Source organism: Lagenorhynchus albirostris, chromosome 21, assembly GCF_949774975.1.
Source record: "Lagenorhynchus albirostris chromosome 21, mLagAlb1.1, whole genome shotgun sequence".
Lineage (NCBI taxonomy): Eukaryota > Metazoa > Chordata > Mammalia > Artiodactyla > Delphinidae > Lagenorhynchus > Lagenorhynchus albirostris.
The window spans coordinates 10126820-10147606 of record NC_083115.1 but is presented as its reverse complement, the minus strand read 5'-3'; the positions used below and the strand labels follow the sequence as shown (position 1 = coordinate 10147606).

The 20787-nt window shown below is 40.8% G+C and overlaps 1 protein-coding gene across 6 annotated transcripts in view; it reads left to right on the top strand.

Annotated features, from left to right (window-relative positions):
- The window catches only part of NRG1 (neuregulin 1), a 1016158-nt gene that overhangs the window by 783657 nt on the left and 211714 nt on the right, over positions 1-20787 (top strand). For 4 of the 6 annotated variants that reach the window (XM_060136227.1, XM_060136222.1, XM_060136229.1 and 1 more), the window contains exon 1: positions 17939-18473. The exons of the other annotated variants lie outside the window; for them this stretch is intronic. In XM_060136227.1, the coding sequence (XP_059992210.1) occupies positions 18377-18473 (97 nt within the window). In that variant the 5' untranslated portion in view covers positions 17939-18376. Of the gene's footprint in view, positions 1-17938; positions 18474-20787 lie in introns of those variants that run through there. 6 annotated transcript variants of the gene reach the window in all.

Below are 20787 nucleotides of genomic sequence, written 5' to 3'. Positions count from 1 at the left end.
TCCTTACCCTCACCTTAGTGGCATTTCAAAAAGTGTATTAGTTATCTATTGCTTTGTAACAAATTACTACATATTTAGCAGATTAAAATAACACACATGAATTATCTCAAAATTTCTGTAGGTCAGGATTGCTCTGGCATGGCTTTGCTGGGTCTACTTCAGGGTCAAGGCTACAATCAAGGTGCTTGCCAGGGCTGGGGTCTCATGGAAAGGCTCAAGGGCATCCTCTTCTATGCTTGGCTAATGATTGGAAGTTTCAGTTTCTTATGAGCTGTTGAACTGAGAGCCTCCGCTCCTTAGTGACTGTTGGCCAGAAGTCACCCTCAGTCCCTTGTCACATGGTCCTCTCCATATGGCAGCATGCTTCACCAAAGCCAGCAATGGAGAGTGTCGGCTAGCAAGATGGAAGTCACTATTTTATGTAACCTAATCACAGAAGTGACATCTTATCATTTTTGCCACATTCTGTTGGATAGAAGCACTCACTCAAGGTAAGTGTATTACCAGGGTGTAAATACCAGGAGGTAGATTGAGGGCTGTCTTAGAGTTTGCCTGGCATGGCATGCATAGGTGATGAACACGTGGGTCCAAGTCCCCATTACTAACTGGAAGTCCAACAAAACTGTTCCTGTCAAGGTCAACCGTGACCTCCACCTTGCAAAATCCAATGAACTATCCTGAGACTCCATCATCCCCAAATAACCAGCAGCAATTGACCTAGTCTCTTCTTAAAGCAGTTTATTCCCTTGAATTTGGGGATACCTCACCTCTCTGGTTTTTCCCCTCGATTCCTTGTCTTTATATCTCAGATTCCTCTTCTTGCTTTCTCTTTTCTTCCTGATCTATAAATGTCGGAAAGCGACAGGACTTCATTGGCAATCCTCTACTCCTGTAATTACACACTCTACCTAAGAAATCCTGTCTTGTGACTTTATTTTTGTTTTTTAATTTTTATTTATTTATTTAGACTGCTCTGGGTCTTCGTTGCAGCATGTGGGCTTGTCTAGTTGTGGTGCGCACGAACTTAGTTGCAGCACGTGGGATCTTAGTTCCCCGACCAGGGATCGAACCCTGGCCCCCTGCATTGGGAGCACAGAGTCTTAACCACTGGACCACCAGGGAAGTCCCTGTCTCATGACTTTAAATTCCATCTATGTATTGATAACTCTCAAATTTATATATTTAGCTCCAACCTTTCCTGTGAGCTCCAGACAGTACCCAACTGGGACCTGCACTTGGACTTGCAGACATCTGAAATTTAACAACTTAATGAAGAATTCTTGATTTTTTTTTTTGGTCTCCCCTCCCCACCAAATCGCCAACCCTCTGCTCTTCTCTACCCTCTTTCACTGTTGTGATTTTCACTTGTGACCACTTGAAAGTATTGCCTGTGGTTATACATTTAGTTTAGTTGTTTATTGCCCGAGTATAATGTTTATTGCTTTATGAGTATAGTGCTTCGTTTCACTCACCCCTGTGTCCCTGTAATCCAGAACAAAGCATGGTACATAGTAGGTATGCAGTTAAGTGTTGACTATGTGAACAAATTGTTAGATAGGATTGCACCTGGGAGACTGCTTTCTCAAGCAAGCAACCTTGAAGTATCCAGTTATTTGTATCCAGTCATTTGCATCCAGTTAATCATATAGTATAACTATATATATGTATATATGTGTGTGTATATATATATTTACATTATATATGACAACATATATACATGTTAAATATATGTTATATATATATCATATATATAATAGAAGTTGATTTCTTTAAGCCTGAATTAGTGATAGCAATGCTACTCATGGGTTGTCATGTGGTTCTTTTTATCTTTGCTCTTTTTAGAGTAGTTCTCGCTCCCCCACCAATTGAATAGACAATAGAGAGCTGGAATACATCATGGCTTTAATTCACCACGTGACTGGTCCCTGTATAACTTTCACTGAAACCTTTCTGTTGGAGAATTGTATGGCTGACTCCAATCCCGGCCTCAGTTTGCAATTTGAATAGAAACATGGGAGACAGACTAGTCCACTAGACAATTGACTGACACTTAAGTGTGACAACTATCACTTTATAGAATAGTCCAGAGCCGATACTTCCAAACACCATTTTCAACAATAAATTAAGATGTTTAATTTCTAGGCTGAAAATGACTTTGTTCATCATGTAGTCTTCCAGTCTCTTAATTAGAATTGATGTATATCTCCATTCGTATCCCCTTCCAATCAGTTCCATCCCCATTCGACATACAGAGTTTTTTGGTAACCAGATTCACAAATGAGATTGTGCAAAGTTGTCTTAGTAAAAGTTAGGCATTTACTTCTAGTGAGTAATTATTTTTATATCCCCAAACCAAATCACGTATTAATAGCAATTGGGTATTTGGGGCTTAAAAGTTGTATTTGGGAAATGCTATCTGTGATTTAGTGGAAATGAGAAAACCAGGAAAGTACTAACCATGACATTTCAGGGAAAATTCTGAAAAACAAATCTAGAAAAAAGGAGAGAATGAGAGAAAGAAGGAAACTGAGAATACCCTTTCATCTACTGGAAGTTTTCCTAATTAAGGAGAGTAAAACCCCAGTCACTTATAAGTACTTCCAAGAAAATCACTGTATTCTGTCCATTTTTATGTTTCTTTCTACTTTCTTTTTTCTTTTTGTTTTCCCTAAAAAGCAATTAAACGTTAATTACATTCAGAGGAGAGATTGCTCTGATAATATAGATAAGAAAAGCGAAGTTTCTTACTGTTTCCTTGCCAAAGATTTTCAGCCAACTTTATAAAAGAAGAATCTAAAAAGGGAAATTATGCAAGTTGAATAAAAAAATCCATTTTCAAATGTTATTGGGGCAGTGTGAAAGGATACTGCATGCTCAAATACCTAAAACTTTTTAAAACTTTTGAAATGGTTTTAGTATTACTAAGGGTATTGCATAGACACAGTCTTAGGTAACTCTTTAAAGTATAGAATTTTGAAATTCTCAACTTTTATTTATGCATCTAAAAGTGATAAAGTGAAAAATAAGACCTGCCTCATAGAATTATTCTGAATGTTAAATGACATAGTGACATATGAAACACTTAGCACAATACCTGGGATACAAGTCAATGCTACATTAGTGATGACGAAAAATAAAGAAAATTCCTTAAACAAAAATACTGTATAACTAGAGTGACTATAATTTATGGACCACTACAAGGATTGTTTGAGAGTGAACAAAGGTCCTACTAGTAATTATACCTGAACCACAGGTATAAATCAAGATGGTCCCGGCCTACTAGAATGTGTGGTTGCTCTATCAGTAATCAATTATCATAGCAAGCAATAAACGTTTTCTTTTTCAGAGATCATATATATATATATATATATACACAAGACAAGCAGAGCCTTGATTCAATTGTGTATCAGCAACTCAGCTAAAATTTCAAGAAATAATATTTATTAGGAATATGGTTTAATCAGAGCTTGTGTTTACCAAAGATCATCAAAGATTCTTCAAATATGTCCACAAGCTAACTTGGCTTAGATCCACTTTTCTTATAAACCAGAAATTTTCCCAAGGTTCTATTATCTGCCTGATTGAAGCTAATACGTGTTTCAAATGTTTTCAGAATGTTTGCTTTTTTTCTTTAACTGTCCTTGCAGTTAAGGTGCTGTTATTTAAAAGTGCCTGTGATTTCCTATCAGAAATTAAAGTGATGCTTAATGAGAACAAAACACGTTTTCACTTGAAATGCAATTAAACCAACTTGGAGAAAAAGGGTTTTTTCTAAGTAAGATGAAAACAGCTGTATTTATCAAGCTGCTCATAACGGTATTAGAATTTCTCTTTTAGAAACATGTGCTTTAAGATATATCACTTTTAAAAATTATCATCGACATTGTAGATAATGCTATTTTCATTCCAATTTCTCTTCGGTTACCAAGAGAATCTTTATTTTTGTAACTCATGGCGGGCTCACTTGATCATATATTAATAGAAATTTTATGAAGACTTGTCTTTAAAGGCTTGTATGTGGAAGGTCTCCTGACAAAATTTTCATTTCGTGACTAGATATGATTTCTTCATGATTATGCTAAAATTTTAATTTTTATAATGCCTTAAGAAGTAAATCACTTCTGCATAAGTTAAAAAAAAATTTCCCCCCAAAGCAAAAATTGCAGATAATTTCCATAGTCTAGGAAAAACATTTCTCTAAGTTGCTAATTCTTATTTTCATTTTCATTTGTATGTTTCGGTGTTTTGTAGATACAACCTATGTCTTAATTTACTACATGTTGGCATGGCTTGCTGATGATTTTCTAAAACCTGAAAAAAAAAACAAACCTGTTTCTATTTCCACATAGTAACACTTTTTCATGATCTTTCGTAGTTTAGATCCACAGCGTTGGGAGAAATAACAAATGTTGTCTTGTGTATATATAAATACATGTTTACAAACAACAGAAGAAATACGCAATTTCCTATGATAATAACGCTCGAAGACGTCATTACCCACAGACAACAGAAAAACATTACTGCTGTTAATACCTTGACCTTGAAAGTATAATATTAGACTCTGTTTGGAAATAGCATGAAATCAGGATATGAAACTCTAGAAATTTAAGTAAGATTAACGTGATTTGGATTCGTCGTGTAGCTATAAAATACCTCTATATCCTAATTTTAGGCTAGGTCTGCATTGGACAAGTTAAATGTTTTGACTAGATTAATTTAGTCAGTTTAACTTGAATGCTTAACTTGTGTTGTCTTCCTCCTTTGAAAGAACCAGGCAATCATGTAGAGCTGGCATGATCTCTTTTGAATTAATACTGTTTTATTACCATTGGCATTCTTCACTTAACTCTATCCCAGAATAATTGTCTTAAAAATAATACATTTAGCAATTTTAAAGAGAAAAATATTAGGGTTAGGATCTATCAAAATTGAACAGTTAATTAACTGAACACTTTAGAAAATAGGCTCGTTCATCACCCATCAGATATTTTCAACATAACAGGCACGGATCACTCTATTCCCTTTGTCAGCCATGTGCCCCTTACCCTGAAACTCTTGAATGAGCTTTACAAACCCATGTGCTCAAAGCGTGGCAAACAGAGATGCTCTCTGAAGTGAGACTAGGAGGATGATCTCCATCATTCAGGGTTGATCATGCAAAAACCATGACTTGAAAAGTTAAAAGGAAAAAAACCCAACTATTGAGTCCAATGTCAATATGGTAAACCCTAACTGTTAAACTTGTCTGCCTTTTTACTATATTCCTCAAACTGTATTTATAGTCTCCTTTAAAGAGGAGTTAATTTGGGAGGTCCTTTTAAAAAAATTGGGACTTCCCTAGCGGTCCAGTGGTTAAGACTCTGTGCTCCCAGAATAGGGGGCTGGATCTCTGGTCAGGGAACTAAGATCCCTCATGCCACATGGCACAGCCTAAAAAAAAAAAAAAAGAAAATTATTAACACAAAATTAGTTACAGTGCTTGGAAGGGATTCCTGCAAGGGTGGAGCCATGAAGCTTAAGTTTTACTGGTTTCACATTTTCCACCTTAGTTTGCAGATATTTTCAAGACACGGGGAAGTGTGATTAGAGGCATATAGGTCCAGTTAAATATCAGCTCCATCATCCCATTAAAACACCTAAGGATATTTCATGAATGGCCTTTATTGATGATTTGATACTCTGTCTACAAAAACATTGATGTTTGATTGCGTAGACAATTTCATTAATGTCTATAGATCAAACTGGATAGCCCAGATCTCACTTCCAACATTTCCTTCAGCATTGGGGTTCAGTCTGTCAAAATCGGGCTCACTGTGGTCTTTCAGAATCCATTCTATGTTGCCTATATAGATAATCTGTGAGCTGAGTTAAAGCATGTTCTATTATTGAGCGTTTTGAGATTGTTCCAGGATTTGAAAATTTTAGATTACTTTGGTTTCTTGGAGTTAGTTAATGCATACCACAGCTTTCCTTGAAAAACACATTTGAGCCAAAGTGGCTTTAGGGAAGTGTTTTATGCTTTAATAAGTTTGGGAAAAGGAGATAAATTCGTCTAGTCATAGTAACATAGTAAATCTTGTTGAAAGGAACCACTTTCTAAACGACACAGCTATAATTTCATTCCAGCTGATATTGTGGACTTGAAACATTTCACTCTACTTTTCTGTCTTATAAAGAAGTTTCCATTTGGGTTATTTGTACAGATCAACAGATAAAAGCTTATGTACTAGAGCAGAAACAGCTCTGTTAAATGTCTCTCTTGTCCATGCCAAAAAGTTTGCTTCTTCAGGACCATGGACCTTCCTGAGGAACATATACACATTTCCCTAAAGAATCCTTAGGCTGTGATATATTTTTGAGTTAAATTGTTATTATTTATAGAAAAGTTTTTTATGTCCACCATGGATGCACATCAAAGTTTATATAGCATTCATCTCCATGGCAGGTGCTTTATCTTACTGATTATTTTGGCAGAAAACATATACCAAAAATCTCCCTGTGAGAAATAAAAACAAAACCCTACCCTCCAAAAATAGAAAAAAGCCACAATTCTTCAGATCCCCTTTGGACCTGTGGGTGAAGCTTATAAACCTTCTTGGAGTCCATTTAATGCCTGTGAGTCTGGCTGAAGCTCAGAGAATGGGCTGGAGACAGGATGGTCTACAAATAGAGGAGCTAGGATTTCTGAGTTGGGTTTGAGCTGCCATCTGTGAAAGTTTCTACATTACTTCCCCATGTGCCTTGTTTTATCCTCTCAAAAAATAAAAGTTTTATCATCTAAGGATGTAAAATATAAAAGCACCTTGGAGGCATCTTGTCCATCATTCAGCCCTTCATTTTACAGACAAGGAAAATTAAGGCTGGGGAAGTTAAGTGACTCCCCAAATCCATGGAGCTAGGAAGTGGCAGAGTGGGGAGAGTCACTGCAGATTCCAGACTTTCTTCCCATTTGTCATTTTCCAGCCCCTTCGATATCTGCTTTCTAAAGCACTGTATAAATTAAGATGTTTTTATAACTGCATTAGCTTACTATTGCTTTGTAACAGATCACCCCAATCTTAGCACCCAAAAGCAACACTCATTTATCAGCTCCCAGTTCTGTTGGCTGGAAGTCTGGGCAGGGCGTAACTAGGTCCTCTGCTTAGGGTCTTACAAGGCTGAAATCAAGCCATCAACTGGGCTGTGTTCTGAGCTAGAGCTCAGGTCCTATTCCTGGTTCATCAACACTGTTGGCAAGATTCAGTTCCTTGTGGTTGTAGGACTGAGGTCCCTGTTCTCCTGCTGGCTGTCAGCCAAGGTTGCTTTAAGCTCCTAGAGGCCACCCTCCACTCTTAGGCATGTGACCCTCTCATTACATGGCAGCTACTTCTTCAAAGTCAGTAGGATGATCTTTCTCTTCAGGAAGGGCTCAGCCCTCTTTTTAAGGACTCGCCTGATTAGGTCAGACCCACCTTCTGGATTAACTCATAGTCAACTGATTGATAACCTAAGCACAGGAGCCATAACCATAATATCCATAGGTTCCCCCCATACTCAAGAAGAGGGGATCATACAGGGTGTGTGGACGAGGGGACAGGAATCTTGTGATTAGAATTAGACTTCTACCTATAAAATCTTCTGCTAAATATTCTACTCATTCAAATACTAGTTTTCCTTTTTTACCTCCTTTTTCCCTTTGCTGCCTTCCACTGAGCCAGTGAAGAGTCATCTGTCCTACAGAAAACCCAGAAAGGGATGATGAGAGGAGGTGAATTAGGAGCAGTGTGGTGAAAACTTCAAATCCATAAAAATATCTGATTTTCATTAGTTTTACTTATTCTTTGTAGCCTTAAGTGCCAATGGCCTGGGGTAATTCAGAATTACCTATTCAGTCATTACTGAATGGTAAAAAAAAAAAAAATCACCTATCCTTTTGGCAAAATGCTTCTTTTAGTAAAGTTGGCCTGGACTCAGAGATGTTTGATAGGAGCAGCAGCAGCTAGAAGTCAGCGGACAGTTGACAACCAATTGAGGTGCCATTTCTCTAGCGCCTCCTGTAGGCTGGACACGACTCCCGTGAGCTCACTTAGTTCTCACCACAGTCATCTATTACAATTGGTAGTATAGTCCCCCCCCTTACAGATGAGTAGCCAGCTGTGAAGCAGCAGAGTCAGAATTCAAAGCTCTGTCCCGTTCATTGGTGCTTTCTTGAAGACAGGCTTCCATCTAAGGTCCAAGGTGGAGACTGTGACCCTCAGAGGCTCTCAGACACTTAAGCAGAGAGTGGGGAATGGTAGATGGGGCTGCAGAGTTACCAGCAGTCTTTGAGATGGAGGCTATTTCAAGCAATCAAAAAATATCAACTATATAAAGGGACATTCCTTCTCCCTTCCAGAGTTATCATTAGAGTTTTCAGAAATCAAGATGAAGGTTCTACATCATAAACTTATTTTTCTTTATAGAGGAATTTACAGATAAGGGATGAGTTGAACTTCATAATACCTCATTATGATGGTTAATGTGTAACAAGTATTGATATTATTATACAAGTTTTTTTTTTTAATATGGGCAAATAAGACATAGAGTAGGTCAGCAAGGGGGCTTAAATGGACTTCAGTACACAAAAATATAGTGGTAGAAACCAGCAAGCCTTGTTCTTGAATCCTGCTAACTGTAACTCCGGTTGAACAAGTCAGTTAAGATTGGGCTCATACAGCTGCAGAGCTTGGAAAAGTTGTAATTACTTAGCGAAAGTCCCATTTGCGTTGGAGTAAAACGTTAAATTTGGAAAGATTTCAAAGCCCTTCAACTGCTACTCAGTCACTCTGAAGTTGAATTAAATGTAAATTGGGGATTCTTTGAATACATTTATAGTCTATGCATTTTAATATACATATGTCAGATGTGTACTTTATGGAACTAGAGAGATGATTCCTGAGGCATCTTTCCTGCAGAGCAGGGAGACAGGCTTGAAAACAAATAATGATAGTAATAAAGGTGCTGAGCTCAAGAGACATATAAGGAAGACACATGTGCAGCAGCGATTGTGAGGGGAGCATCAGGGAAAAATAGAAAAGGTGAGTTTTGAGTTGGGTCTGCCTGCTAGGCAGAAAAGGGAAAGAAATTCTAGGGAGAAGGAAAAACAGAGTTAAAGGCATAGAAGTAAGAAAAGATACAGTTCAGTGTGACCAGAGTATACGCACTACCCGGGGGAAGAGAAGAGAGGTTGAATATTTATGCAGCACTTGAATTGGGAAGGACCTGACTAACCTCTAAGGAGAAGTTGCAACTTTATAGCAACAGGAATCCATAGAAATGTTACATAAAGGATGACAAGATAATAGCTGTATTTTAGAAGATTAACTCCGGTAGCTGGAAGGAGGATGGCTGGGTGTGAGAATGGAAGCTGAAGCAGTAAGAGGGGTATTTGAAAAACGGTCAGAGAATGACTGAGGACCCAGCTCAGGGGAGAAGCAAAGGAGACAGGTGATGAGGATTAAAGCTGCTTCAGATAAGAGCGCTGGGACTGGGGCATCAAATGGCTGGAATCGGGGAGGAAAGGAGGATGTGAGGAGAAAAATGAAGGATGACACCTAGTTTCTGATCTTGAACCATGTCTGATTCGGCGGGGGGGGCGGGCGGGGGAGAGGGATGGGAATTAACAAACTGGTCAGTTTGAGGTAGTGGAAATTGAGGCTTGGAGTTTAGGAAAAAAAAGTATACACACACACATTTGTGAATTATCAAAATTTGATACAGTGGTAGTGAATGATATTTTCCTAGGATTATCATGTAGTTAAGAAAAAGAGTTTTAAATATTGGGCCATGAGCCAGCATTTATGATATAGGTAGGAAAAAAAGAAAAAGAATTGGCAAAAAGAGAAAGTTCTGCCACCAAGATATTACTGTGAGTTCCAGGAGAAGGTTTCAAGATGATGTGCGTATCAGTGTCCCCAAGCATAAGGACTAAGGAGGACGACACTTCATATGACAATAAGGAAGGCACTGGTGAATTCCGAGCAGTTCCATGAGATTGGTTGTGAGTTGGGGGAGCAGGTGGTTTCCATGAGCTGATAAAAAAAGAACTGAAAGTGTTTGGTCATAAAAGGAAAGGAAGGGTTAAGAGAGGTTTTTTTTTTTTGTTCTGGCTTCTTTGTTAGAACAGGGAAAGATAATGTTCATGGAGAAAATTGGGTAATTGGAGTGACCTGGCATCAGGGATTGTCAGGGTGGATTCAGCAGTAGGACAAGGGAGGGAAAGAATTGGTAATAGCTTAATGAAAGTTTCTCAGGGAAGAGGGAAAAAGTAAATTTTAAAAGAAAACAATGAGTTGAGAAAATATGTATTAAGTTCTTTACCTTGCACTTCTGAGCTAGAAATACTGTATAGTTTTAGTACCCATAATAAACACACACTGATGTAAATCCTAGCACATTGCGGGCTCTCAGGGGTCTACTTATTATTATGAAAATAAAAGTGATAGTGGATTTCCACCTCATTCTGTTAGATGATCTTTTGGAAACCACAACTACAACAGGAAAAAAAAAAAAAGTTGATGTAATTCCGAAGCAAGATAATTGCCACTTAAGTAAAAGTGACTTTCTCTTCCTACCTACAAATACCAGGGCTGGTTTTGGTCAGTCTTGAAGACAGAAGTCCCAGATGGACTGACAGAATTTTTTGTGCCTGAATGTATCTGCTCTATAGGATCTTAAAGAGTTCAGTCTGCTCTAGGACTGAACAAAGATCACTCAAATACTAATCCAAACATATTTCTTAGACATTCAGTTGAATATCTAGTTTCTGGGATCACCCCCAGAATTTCTCGGGACTCTAAAGAACCCTACATGCTGAGTAAGACCCTGGGCAAGACCAGAGTTTCCTGGACCATTTGAACGAGGTGGTCTCCATCTTGTATTTATGGGAAAGAGCTGGAACAAACACAGTCTTTATGATTAAGCAGAAAAGACAGCATTTTCCATAAGAATGTAATCTTCTGCATGGTTGGTCACCAGTTATTTTTTGGATGGTCATTTAGTTTCTGTCAAGTTATCTAATTATTCTGCTAAATCATCTTTACAAGATGAATTGCTTTCTTGAGTTGTTAATACTTGTGAAATTCTTTTCCCAAATGAATGAGAAGTGAAAGATATAAATTTTTTAACACACGCATACACAAAATTTCCCAAACATCTAGTATGTTGAAAGTTGGTCCGTTGCAAAGGAACTAGAATTCTAGGCTGGGGTCCAGGGGTGGAGATGACTGTAACATTCCACTGAGAACTTCACTTTTGGCTCTGAGCTCAAAACTAAAAATCCCTAGTCAAGTCAGATATATGAAGTATTGGGCTCTAACTTGAACAGGAGCTGGAAAAAAAAAAAAAAAAAGGCGGGGAGGGTAGTATTCATAAAGATTTAGTAAGGAGGTTAGAAGGAATTACGTGAGAAAGAAGGAAAAAGAATAATTGTGGTGTTATTACATGCCTAGGCCAGGTACATAACGTTGTGGGTCAGGATTTCATTCCATACAGACCAGTTATCCTGATGACATTGTGAAGTAATTTCCGATGTACTATAATCTGTTTTGGAAATGTTTTCTACCAGGTGTCTCTTCTGGGACATACCAAAGCGGAGTTGATCTGTTAAATTATTTGCACTGTTCAAATATTTGAAGTACTAATTCATCACTCACGACCTTACATTTGTATTTTAACATCATTATACATTTAGCAGGGGTGAATCTTTTCACAATAATGAATAAAGTGACTCTTGAAAGGAAAGATGTTAACCTTGGAGGATCCTGTGGGATGACTCTTAAAAGACACCGAAGCATCTGAATCTCTCTCTGGGCTGTATATTAGATGTTCACAGAATCTGAACCCGATGCATGTATGGACAAATCCCTTTGTTATATGGATATGCATGATGGGAAGTGAGGAAAATACTAAGGGAGTTAAATCTGAACTCAAAGATAACTGTAAGGTGGTTACTGGGTGCAACTTGCTAAAATGACTATATACGGACTTACCACTAGTGTGTTAAGTGAAAAATAATCCTATGGGAATAGGAACCTTGTATGACGCCAAGGCTAGAAAGGGGTTTTTAACTCTCTGTTAACAATGCTGTGTTTAAAGGTTTTCATCCATTATCACTTTGTTAGAACAGCCTTGCTAAAACCCAGCTCTTTTATGGGTCTCTCTAACACCTCATACAAATGCAAGGAAGGAAATGGAGCCAATAAATGTAATCTACAGGTGAAATTTGCAGAGGCAATTAAAAAAAAGGTAAGTATTTTCGTGGGATTTTACCATTTCACAGAAGTTATCACCTCACCTCTTAAAGTTTTGAGAAATTACACCTATAAGTCAAGATTCTTATTCTATATGTCCATTCTTAGAAAGGCTTATTCAACAGAAATTATCCCCAAATGTCATGCCTGGTACCATAAACATCATTATCATTTTAAAATTTGACCAAATAAACATAAGCATACATACATGTATGTATGTATAGTCTTATATACATATAAAGCAATTCTAGTTATCCTCCTTTATTCACCAATTAACAAAATGTATGTAATTGGCTATGATGAAACAGGCACAGTGCTAGAGATATAACATAGAACATGAAATAGTCAGTCTTTGCCCTCAAAAAATTTAATGTCCAGTGGGAACAGATCATTGTATAAGAAAAACACTGTAAAAAATCATTTAAAAAATCCTTGTAAAAATAAAAATCACACACAAAAAATAATTACAAACTGGAAGAAATGTTCTGAAGGAGGTGTAAAAATGGGATGGGAGATTAAAATCATTTTCAAAGGTAATGGAAAGCCCTTCTAAGCAAATGAAATTCAGTTGGAGCCTGAGCAGTAAGTGGAATTAGGCCAAGTGTGGTAAATTCACGCAGAGGAAACGGTAAGTGCAAAGGCACTGAGGCTGGAAAGAATGACAAGTATTAGAGGCATGTTGCAAAGAAGCCTTCATGCATGAGGCATAGGGAGGGAGGGATGAAGCGTAGTGAGATCAGGCTGGAGTTAGGCACAGGCTAGCCCTACAAGGACACTGGGTATGGTTCTGGGAAGCAAAGGATGGCTGGGTTAAGTCTGCATTTCAAAAAGACTCCTCTGACTGCTGCATGTAGCAAAATAATTGGAGGGAGCAAGAGTCCAGGTGGAAAGCTTTACTATGATCAAAGAAAAGATAAGACGAAGGCTTAAATTTGGGTGGTACTTAGTGATGAGAAATAAAAGGAGACAAGTCAAAATGACAGGATTTGGGGAGGGGTTGGCTGCAGAAAGGAGGTGGCAAAGATGATTGTCAGGGTAGGTGATTGGTAATTGATTGACAGAAATGGTAATATCAGAACCAGTCTTTTTATATCCATCCTATTCTATTTAAATTCATTATATGCAAAGCCATTTAGTGCTTACTGCGTGCAAAGTACGGTGCTGAGAATTCTCATGGATAGCGATATGAAAAAAGTGGATAAAAGGATATATGATCTCCATCTTTTATAGATTCGCGTTCAAATTCAGACAGTGTTTCTCATTCCCAGTAGAGGAAAGAGAAGCAATAACTATACACCCACACACATATGCATTCATACACTCACAAATACAGATGTATACACACATGGATATCTACATATGTATATGTGTATGCATATATGCATGTATATATACATTTGAGGTATTTGCATCACATACACATCTTAAGTATGTGTTGCAAGGGGATGAGAAAGATAAATAGTGTGGAGGTCAGAAAGAGAAATCAAAAAGCTGCATGAGATGGTATTCTTCTTAAAAGAAAATAAAACGTTTCAAAGACTATTAAGTCTTACATCTCCACCCTATTAGAGAAGAGGTTTATGACACTAGGCCTGTTTTTCAGATAGTGTCCACAAAAAGAAAGTAGGCACTAGTATTCAGCTGTATAATCCATTTTTAATCTATGATGTATCCCTACAATCATGAGAGTAATCTTATCATTAATAATAATGATAAACAATAATAATAATAACAATCATTGGTGTGGGATAATGTTTAAAAATCACACAAAGCAGAAGAGTATAAACACAGGTCTCATTTTAGTGTTGTTTGTATGTTACCGTTTTTAGTATTTTTCTTAGGATTCTAAACTCACAATTTGTTATCAAACTGACTCTTCACAGCAGACAGAATATGATTAGTTAAGAATTTTGTTTAATATTTTCCAAATGTACCGGAGCACACGATTTCCAGTTTTGCGTGGGTATCTTGTCGGTCAGAAGACTTTTGTTTAATGAACTCGGTTTGCGTGTTTATTCTAAGAGTCTAACTAAACATACAGGACAATTGCTGATTAGTGAATTCTTAAAGCTGCTTTCATCTTATTTTCCTTACATTATAGTCTTTGCTTGTTTCAGTTCATTGCAGCTCTATTTAGAATAGCCAGGACATGGAAGCAACCTAAGTGCCTATAGACAGATGAATGGATAAAGAAGATGTGGCACATATATACAATGGAATATTACTCAGCCATAAAAAGAAACAAAATTGAGTTATTTGTAGTGAGGTGGATGGACCTAGAGTCTGTCATACAGAGTGAAGTAAGTCAGAAAGAGAAAAACGAATACCGTATGCTAACACATATATATGGAATCTAAAAAAAAAATGTGTATTCCTTTTGACTGCCTGTTAATGTCTTCTCTTTATAGTGATAGTACGTGAAAGTAGTATCTAATTTCTGAATTAGTATATAATTGTACAGATAGTGGAATATGCTTGGAATCACTAGAAGTGAATTTGCCATGAAGCTAAGGAAGCTTCAGGGCCTCTCACTTCCAAGGCTCCCTTTAACAGTCTTGGATCTAAATTTGTATTTTTAAGTTTGTGTTCTTTCCCTTTAAAAAGATCTCCCAAATCTCATGAGCTTCAGGCCCTGGAAAACTTATCTGGCTCTGCTTTTCGTTTGTATTGTAATAATTAATTTGTTTTCATGCCTTTCTCATATTATTTTGGCTTCATGAGAATGGGGCAATTTTTTTTCTTTCTTTCAGTTTCTCTACTGTTGAGCATTTACTTCAGTAAATGCTTTGTGAATTAATGAATAAGTCATGCGCCTTTAGTGATCGTGCTGGAGCTGGCTCTGGTGAGGGAGATTTTCTTTTGTATCCATGCATCTTTATTAACAATGAATTTGTTGCAAAGTTTAAAAAAATAATCTACATAAATTATCTTGTTACTTCATTTTTTAAAAGTTAAAAATATCTATTTGCAGAATTTAAAATGAAATTCCCATTACTGTCAGTATGCACAATATTTTGCAAAAATTTAAAAATGTTCACATGTTAATGTTCTTTCACTTTTGGTTTTTTTTTCTTTTTAAGATTTTCTTGGAGTATTTTCCAAATGGGAATTCATGAGAGAAAGGGTATATTTGGCCAGCTTTGTGGATTCTAAAGGTGCTTCTAAAAGTTAAGCCTCGCCAAAGAAAAGTGTTATGGCACAGGATTGCCTTTATTATAAGCTGTCATTTAATATAAGAGCTCCATTTTGTCTTTCTTTATTTCTCAAGTTGCTTATTTATAAATACCCACTCTAGTTTTCACGAGTTGACATATGTTGACAGGTTGACATATATTACCTGAGAGCTGATATACCCTGTATGATACAGACTCTAAGAGCTGAACAATACATAACAAATTAATAAAACGATACCATGAAAACATGTCATTGTTTCTAAATTGAGGTTAATATTTTGATTTTCAAGAAAGCAAAGAAAGGTTTCCTCCTTTCTCCATCCCTGTTCTGATCATTTCCGAGGATTTATAAAAATGCAAAACAACAACAACAACAACAAATTCATCTGCTACTTCCTGACCACAGAGATGAATAATTTAAGGGCAATTTCAAATTGGATTTTCCAGCTGGCTTTCTGTTTTATTTGGAAAGATCTGAAACTTTATTTTTTAATTCCAAAAGACGTTTCTGCTTTCTGTCCTTCAGTTCTAAAATAATGATGTATCTGGTAACATGTAGCAGTTGTATACTAAGCCCTTACAGGGTCTCATATCCTGGAGAAAAAGTACCCTTTTTGAAAGGGCTCGCCTTTTCTGAGTTTTGCTGTTTTCCTGTTTGTTAAGTAGTGGCCCCACCTGGGAAAGCAGAGTTATTTCAACCATCATTCAGTTCCAGTTTACATTAGACTCTGTGGAATATTATAGTGCTATTCAGTATTCATAATCTCCCTGATTTTGCTGTTTTTATGGCCCAGTATAATTGATGTGTGGTGTTCGTTGGAAGGTTATCAGAAGATATTTGGACATCAAATTTTTCAAAATAAATGATGGCATTACTGCTAAGATATCTATTAATGACTTAACCCACCCAATAGAGTTAGATTCTTATTACAGTACAAATTAAAGGAGAATAAAATCATTCTTAATTTAGGACAGTTTTTAAATAACTGTTTTTGTCCCCCCTCCCTCTCCACATACATAGCAAGAAGGCACCCCAGATTTCACCTTTATCTAAATGGTGGCATTTGGAAAATATACCAAGAAGGCTGTCAGTAGGTAATGGTTCAGTTAGCATTAATCCCGGAGGACGGAAAATCAGGAGCAAATTACTTTTAAAGAGGGCTAAGTAAATTTCACATGTGGGTGGACGGTACTCACCTGTTCCAGAAAACAACACGTGGGCCTATCACTGTAAATGAACATTCTGACTTAGCCACAGCTGCCATACATCTATGAGAACGTTTGCTTTACATGATTCTGGCTCATTACGCGGTGCTGATTACCCTGGCCTTTCACTGTTGTCCTTCGCAGCAGGGTGCTAACGTTTTCTGGATTTCACTGCTCTTTAGAATTCTCCACCAGAGGGAGGACAAGGGAAGGCGAAGTAGGTTTCACCCGCAGTTCTGAGGGAAGTTTGAATCGGAGAAAGCTAGCACTGACGAATTCAGGACCTCTGGTTCTGTCTCTCCACTTTACCTCCCCGTACTTGCTCTCTCGGCAGAACTGAGTGACTCTAGCTAGCGCAGTAATTTTATTGTCGATTGCTTTCCAACCCAGGTTTTATCAGTTAAGTTACAACTTGAATAATTAAGCTGTAGTGAGAGATACAGTTTAGGAGACCCCCCTCCCCCTTAGCAGAGGCCAGGTTATTATTATTTCTTTTAGGAAAAGCTGAAGATGAGAAGTCTGTCAGGCACGTTGTTAAACACACGAAGGCAGGACACAGACACATCCCAGGAGCAGATCGACGAAGATGGATTTATCTAACCATCTTTACGGTCCCCCGAGCCCTTCCTGTGTATCCACAGTCGCCTTACTCTTCCACCCAGAGTTTTATCTTTGCCCTACGTGCGTGTGGGGTTTTTCACTAAAGAAAGAAAGGACGGAACCCCAAACTCTAATGAGAAAACAGCAGCCGTTTCTCTCCTTCCCACGGGTTCCAGGGCCTTAATTTGGCCGGGCAGGTGTCGGAGCTGCAAAATTTGTCTCCACCATTTTCTCCGCGCTGGAGGGAAGGGACCAGCCCTCCCGGACGCTGCCTGGCGGGGAAGCGGAGCGAGGAGCGAGGAGTGAGGGCCCCGGGTCCGGATCCCTTCCTGGGTCTCGGAATCTCCCTGGGACGCGTGGTCCGGCTCCCGCGGGCGCGGCGGCGGCGGCTGCTGCGCGCGGCTTCCAGCGACCCCTGTCGGGGGTGTCCGGCAGCCGCCCAGCGCACCGCCCCCCGCCCAGGCCGGCTCGGGGAGGGAAAGGGGCTGCGCCCGCGAGCGCCGAGCCCAGGCTCCTCCCGGTGGCGTGTCCGCGCCTCGGGGTGGGGGTGTGGCGGGGACGAGGGAGGGGGCGAGGCCAGGGGAGGGCGAGAAGGAGGCGCCAGCGTCCAACCTGCGGGCGGGAGGTGGTTGGCGGTGGGGCAATTGAAAAAGAGCCGGCGAGGAGTTCCCCCCAACTTGTCGAAACTCCGGGCTCGCGCGGAGGGCAGGAGCGGGGTGACTGCGGCTGCCGGGCGACGCAAGCGCTGGCCGGACGGTGATTGCCTCTCCCTCCTCGGGCTGCGAGCGCGCCGGACAGAGGCCGCGACAGGAGCCGACAGCGGCGGGAACCGAGCACTTCCCTGCGCGACAGGGGCCGCCCCGAGAGCGAGCGCGACCGCCGGACGCAGCGACCGCCAGTCCCAGGTGGCCCGGACCGCACGCCGCGTCCCCGCGCTCCCCGCCGGCGACAGGAGACGCCCCCCGCGCAGCGCGCGCGCCGCAGCCCGGCCGGTGGTTCTACCCGCCTCCGCCCCCCGCCCTCGAGGGACAAACTTTTCCCAAAGCCGATCCCAGCCCTTGGACCAAACTTGTCGCGCGTCGCCTCCGCCGGGCGCCGTCCGCGCAGAGCGTGCACTTCTCGGGCGAGATGTCGGAGCGCAAAGAAGGCAGAGGCAAGGGGAAGGGCAAGAAGGACCGAGGCTCCGGGAAGAAGCCTGCGCCCGCGGCGGGCGGCCCGAGCCCAGGTGAGTGCGCCGCGCGGCCGGGGCTCCGCGATCCTTCTCCTTCTCTTTCTCCTTCTCAGATGCCGCCGCCTCGCCCTCGCCTGCCTGCGCCCTGCGCTCCGGGCGCCTGGCCCTGCTCCCGGCCGTCCGCGGGGCCGGGCGGTGCTCGCCCTCCATGGGGCCGCCCCTCACCTGGGCGTCGAGCCCCACCCGGGCGCCAGCAACCCGCGCTCAGGGTGAGGACGGAAGCCGGGACCGCGCCTCCGGAGGACCCGGACGCGCCGCGCTCCCTGGCACGGCCTTTGCCCAGCACCCCAGAGCCGAGCCCAGCCCGGGAGCGGGACCCGGCGTGCAGGAGCGGAGGCCGGGTGCGCGCGTGTCCAGCGCCAGCAGCGCTTTGCACGGGCCCCGCCTGCCCTCTAGCGAGAAAAGCGGGAACGGGTCTCCCCTCGCAGCGCCTGGCTCGGAAGAACGGGGTGCTCTAGAGAGAACGCGAGCGGTCGCGCGTCGGTGTTTTGGGCTCCGGGGAGGGAGTGCAGGGTCGCGGTGTGCGCGGACTCTCACTCGGATTCAGCCCTGCGGTATCGGAGCTCAGATCAGCTGAGAGGGATTCCTAGAGGTCAGCGAAGCAGATAAAATCCAGCCCAGTGCCAGGAATCAGGTCCCCAAAAAGGTTCTCAAACTTTCGGTTTTGCAGTTTTATTTTTCAGAACCTCTTTGATAAATGTGGTTAATTTATGTTCCCAAGAGATGCCCCAAAGCAAAAGTTCATTTGAACTTTTGAACCCAGTTGCCCACTGGTTATATAATAGAATGAAATGGCAGCTGAGGCTTTCTAGAGATCAGTCTAGTGCGTGATCATCGGTTCACGGACGTGAATGACAGTTTCACCTTCTGTTTCCCTAAGAAGGGCTGATGCTTTCGACACTGTCTTGGAAAGAGGAGGCGCCCCAAATAAATACTTGTTTATGAGTGATTAAGTGAAGAGGATGCTTTAAAAAAAAACGGAGGGGTGGGGGAAGAATATAAGGGGTTTTTTCTGCCTCTGCACTTCCCAATTATTAATTGATCCAGAGACCTCAAGGCACTTGGAACATCCCCCAGCACACTTCGTAAAGTATTTTTGAAGAATTAGTTCAATGGCATTCTGTTATCTTACAGAAGTGTTTGCCCGTTCCTTGCAGGAAGTAAACAAGATTTGCCCAGTTCTCTTACTGGCATCGCTGAGAGCATTTCAGAGCCTGGCTTATTGGCAGAGACCTTAAACAGGTTTTGAGCAAAACAAATTGAACAGAGAGTAATTGTTTGGCCACTGACCATTCCTGTGCATGCTTCTATGATAGGATGCTGCTGGGCAGATCACCTTCATTAGCTCTCATGAGCGTGTATTGAAATTTTCCTTACTTTATCCCTGTTTTGGAGACACCCGATCGCATTTTATTCAACAAGGGCTGAAGTGGGGAGCTGGATTAGCAATCTCCCTAAGTGACATTCTCTACTGTCCTCTCGCAGGTTATCTTAGTAAATGAAAGAGCTCTTAGACCTGACCGCAGTGGTAAAGTTGTAAAGAGTTATTTGCGGGGCTCTTTAAGTGTTGTCCTGTCCTGCCTGGGAGTACTCTGCCTTCAGACGTTTCTGTGGTCCTCTGGAGGAGGTCTGATGAATTAAGGAGGGGACGGTGGCTTGAAGTAGCATCCCTTTCAGGTAACAGGTCTGCACTTTGTCAAGGCTTCAGGGCAGCAATGCCTTACTTAACATAGGCATTTCAGATAAGCACCCGTGGTGGGTGGGAGAGATTTTAAGAACCAACAGGCATTTCTGTGCCCTACAGATCTCATCTATTAGGTAGGCAGCTGTGTTGGGACTACCTAATATTCTCTCCTGACACAGCGTCCCAGAGTTTCCTTGGTGACTCTCATTATGCTTTCCAGTCCCACCGCTGTGATTCCCTCTGAACCAGATAGATTGGCATCTTTAAGTGACATTCTCTTGACTCTCTTCCCAGAGAATCTGGAGTGAACTTGGCTCTAGGTTGGTTTTAAAGTGTATCTCTCTTTTCCATCAGGTAGTTGTCTTCCTTGGGGAGGAACTTTTTACCCCCCTCCCGGGCACCTTGTGCTTGTTAAACCCTATAAAGCAGATAAGAATATTTATTCTTCATTTGATTCAAAAACAACGATCAACTTGAAACCTGCTTTAGGTGAAAGCACCTGGCGTTAAATAGTATTGCTTTGAAATCACTGTTTTTTTCCTTCTTGTCGTTTCCCTTGTAATGCTGTCAGTGTACTTTTCCTTATCTTAGGAGAGTGAATAACTGAGAGCCATAATGGTTTGT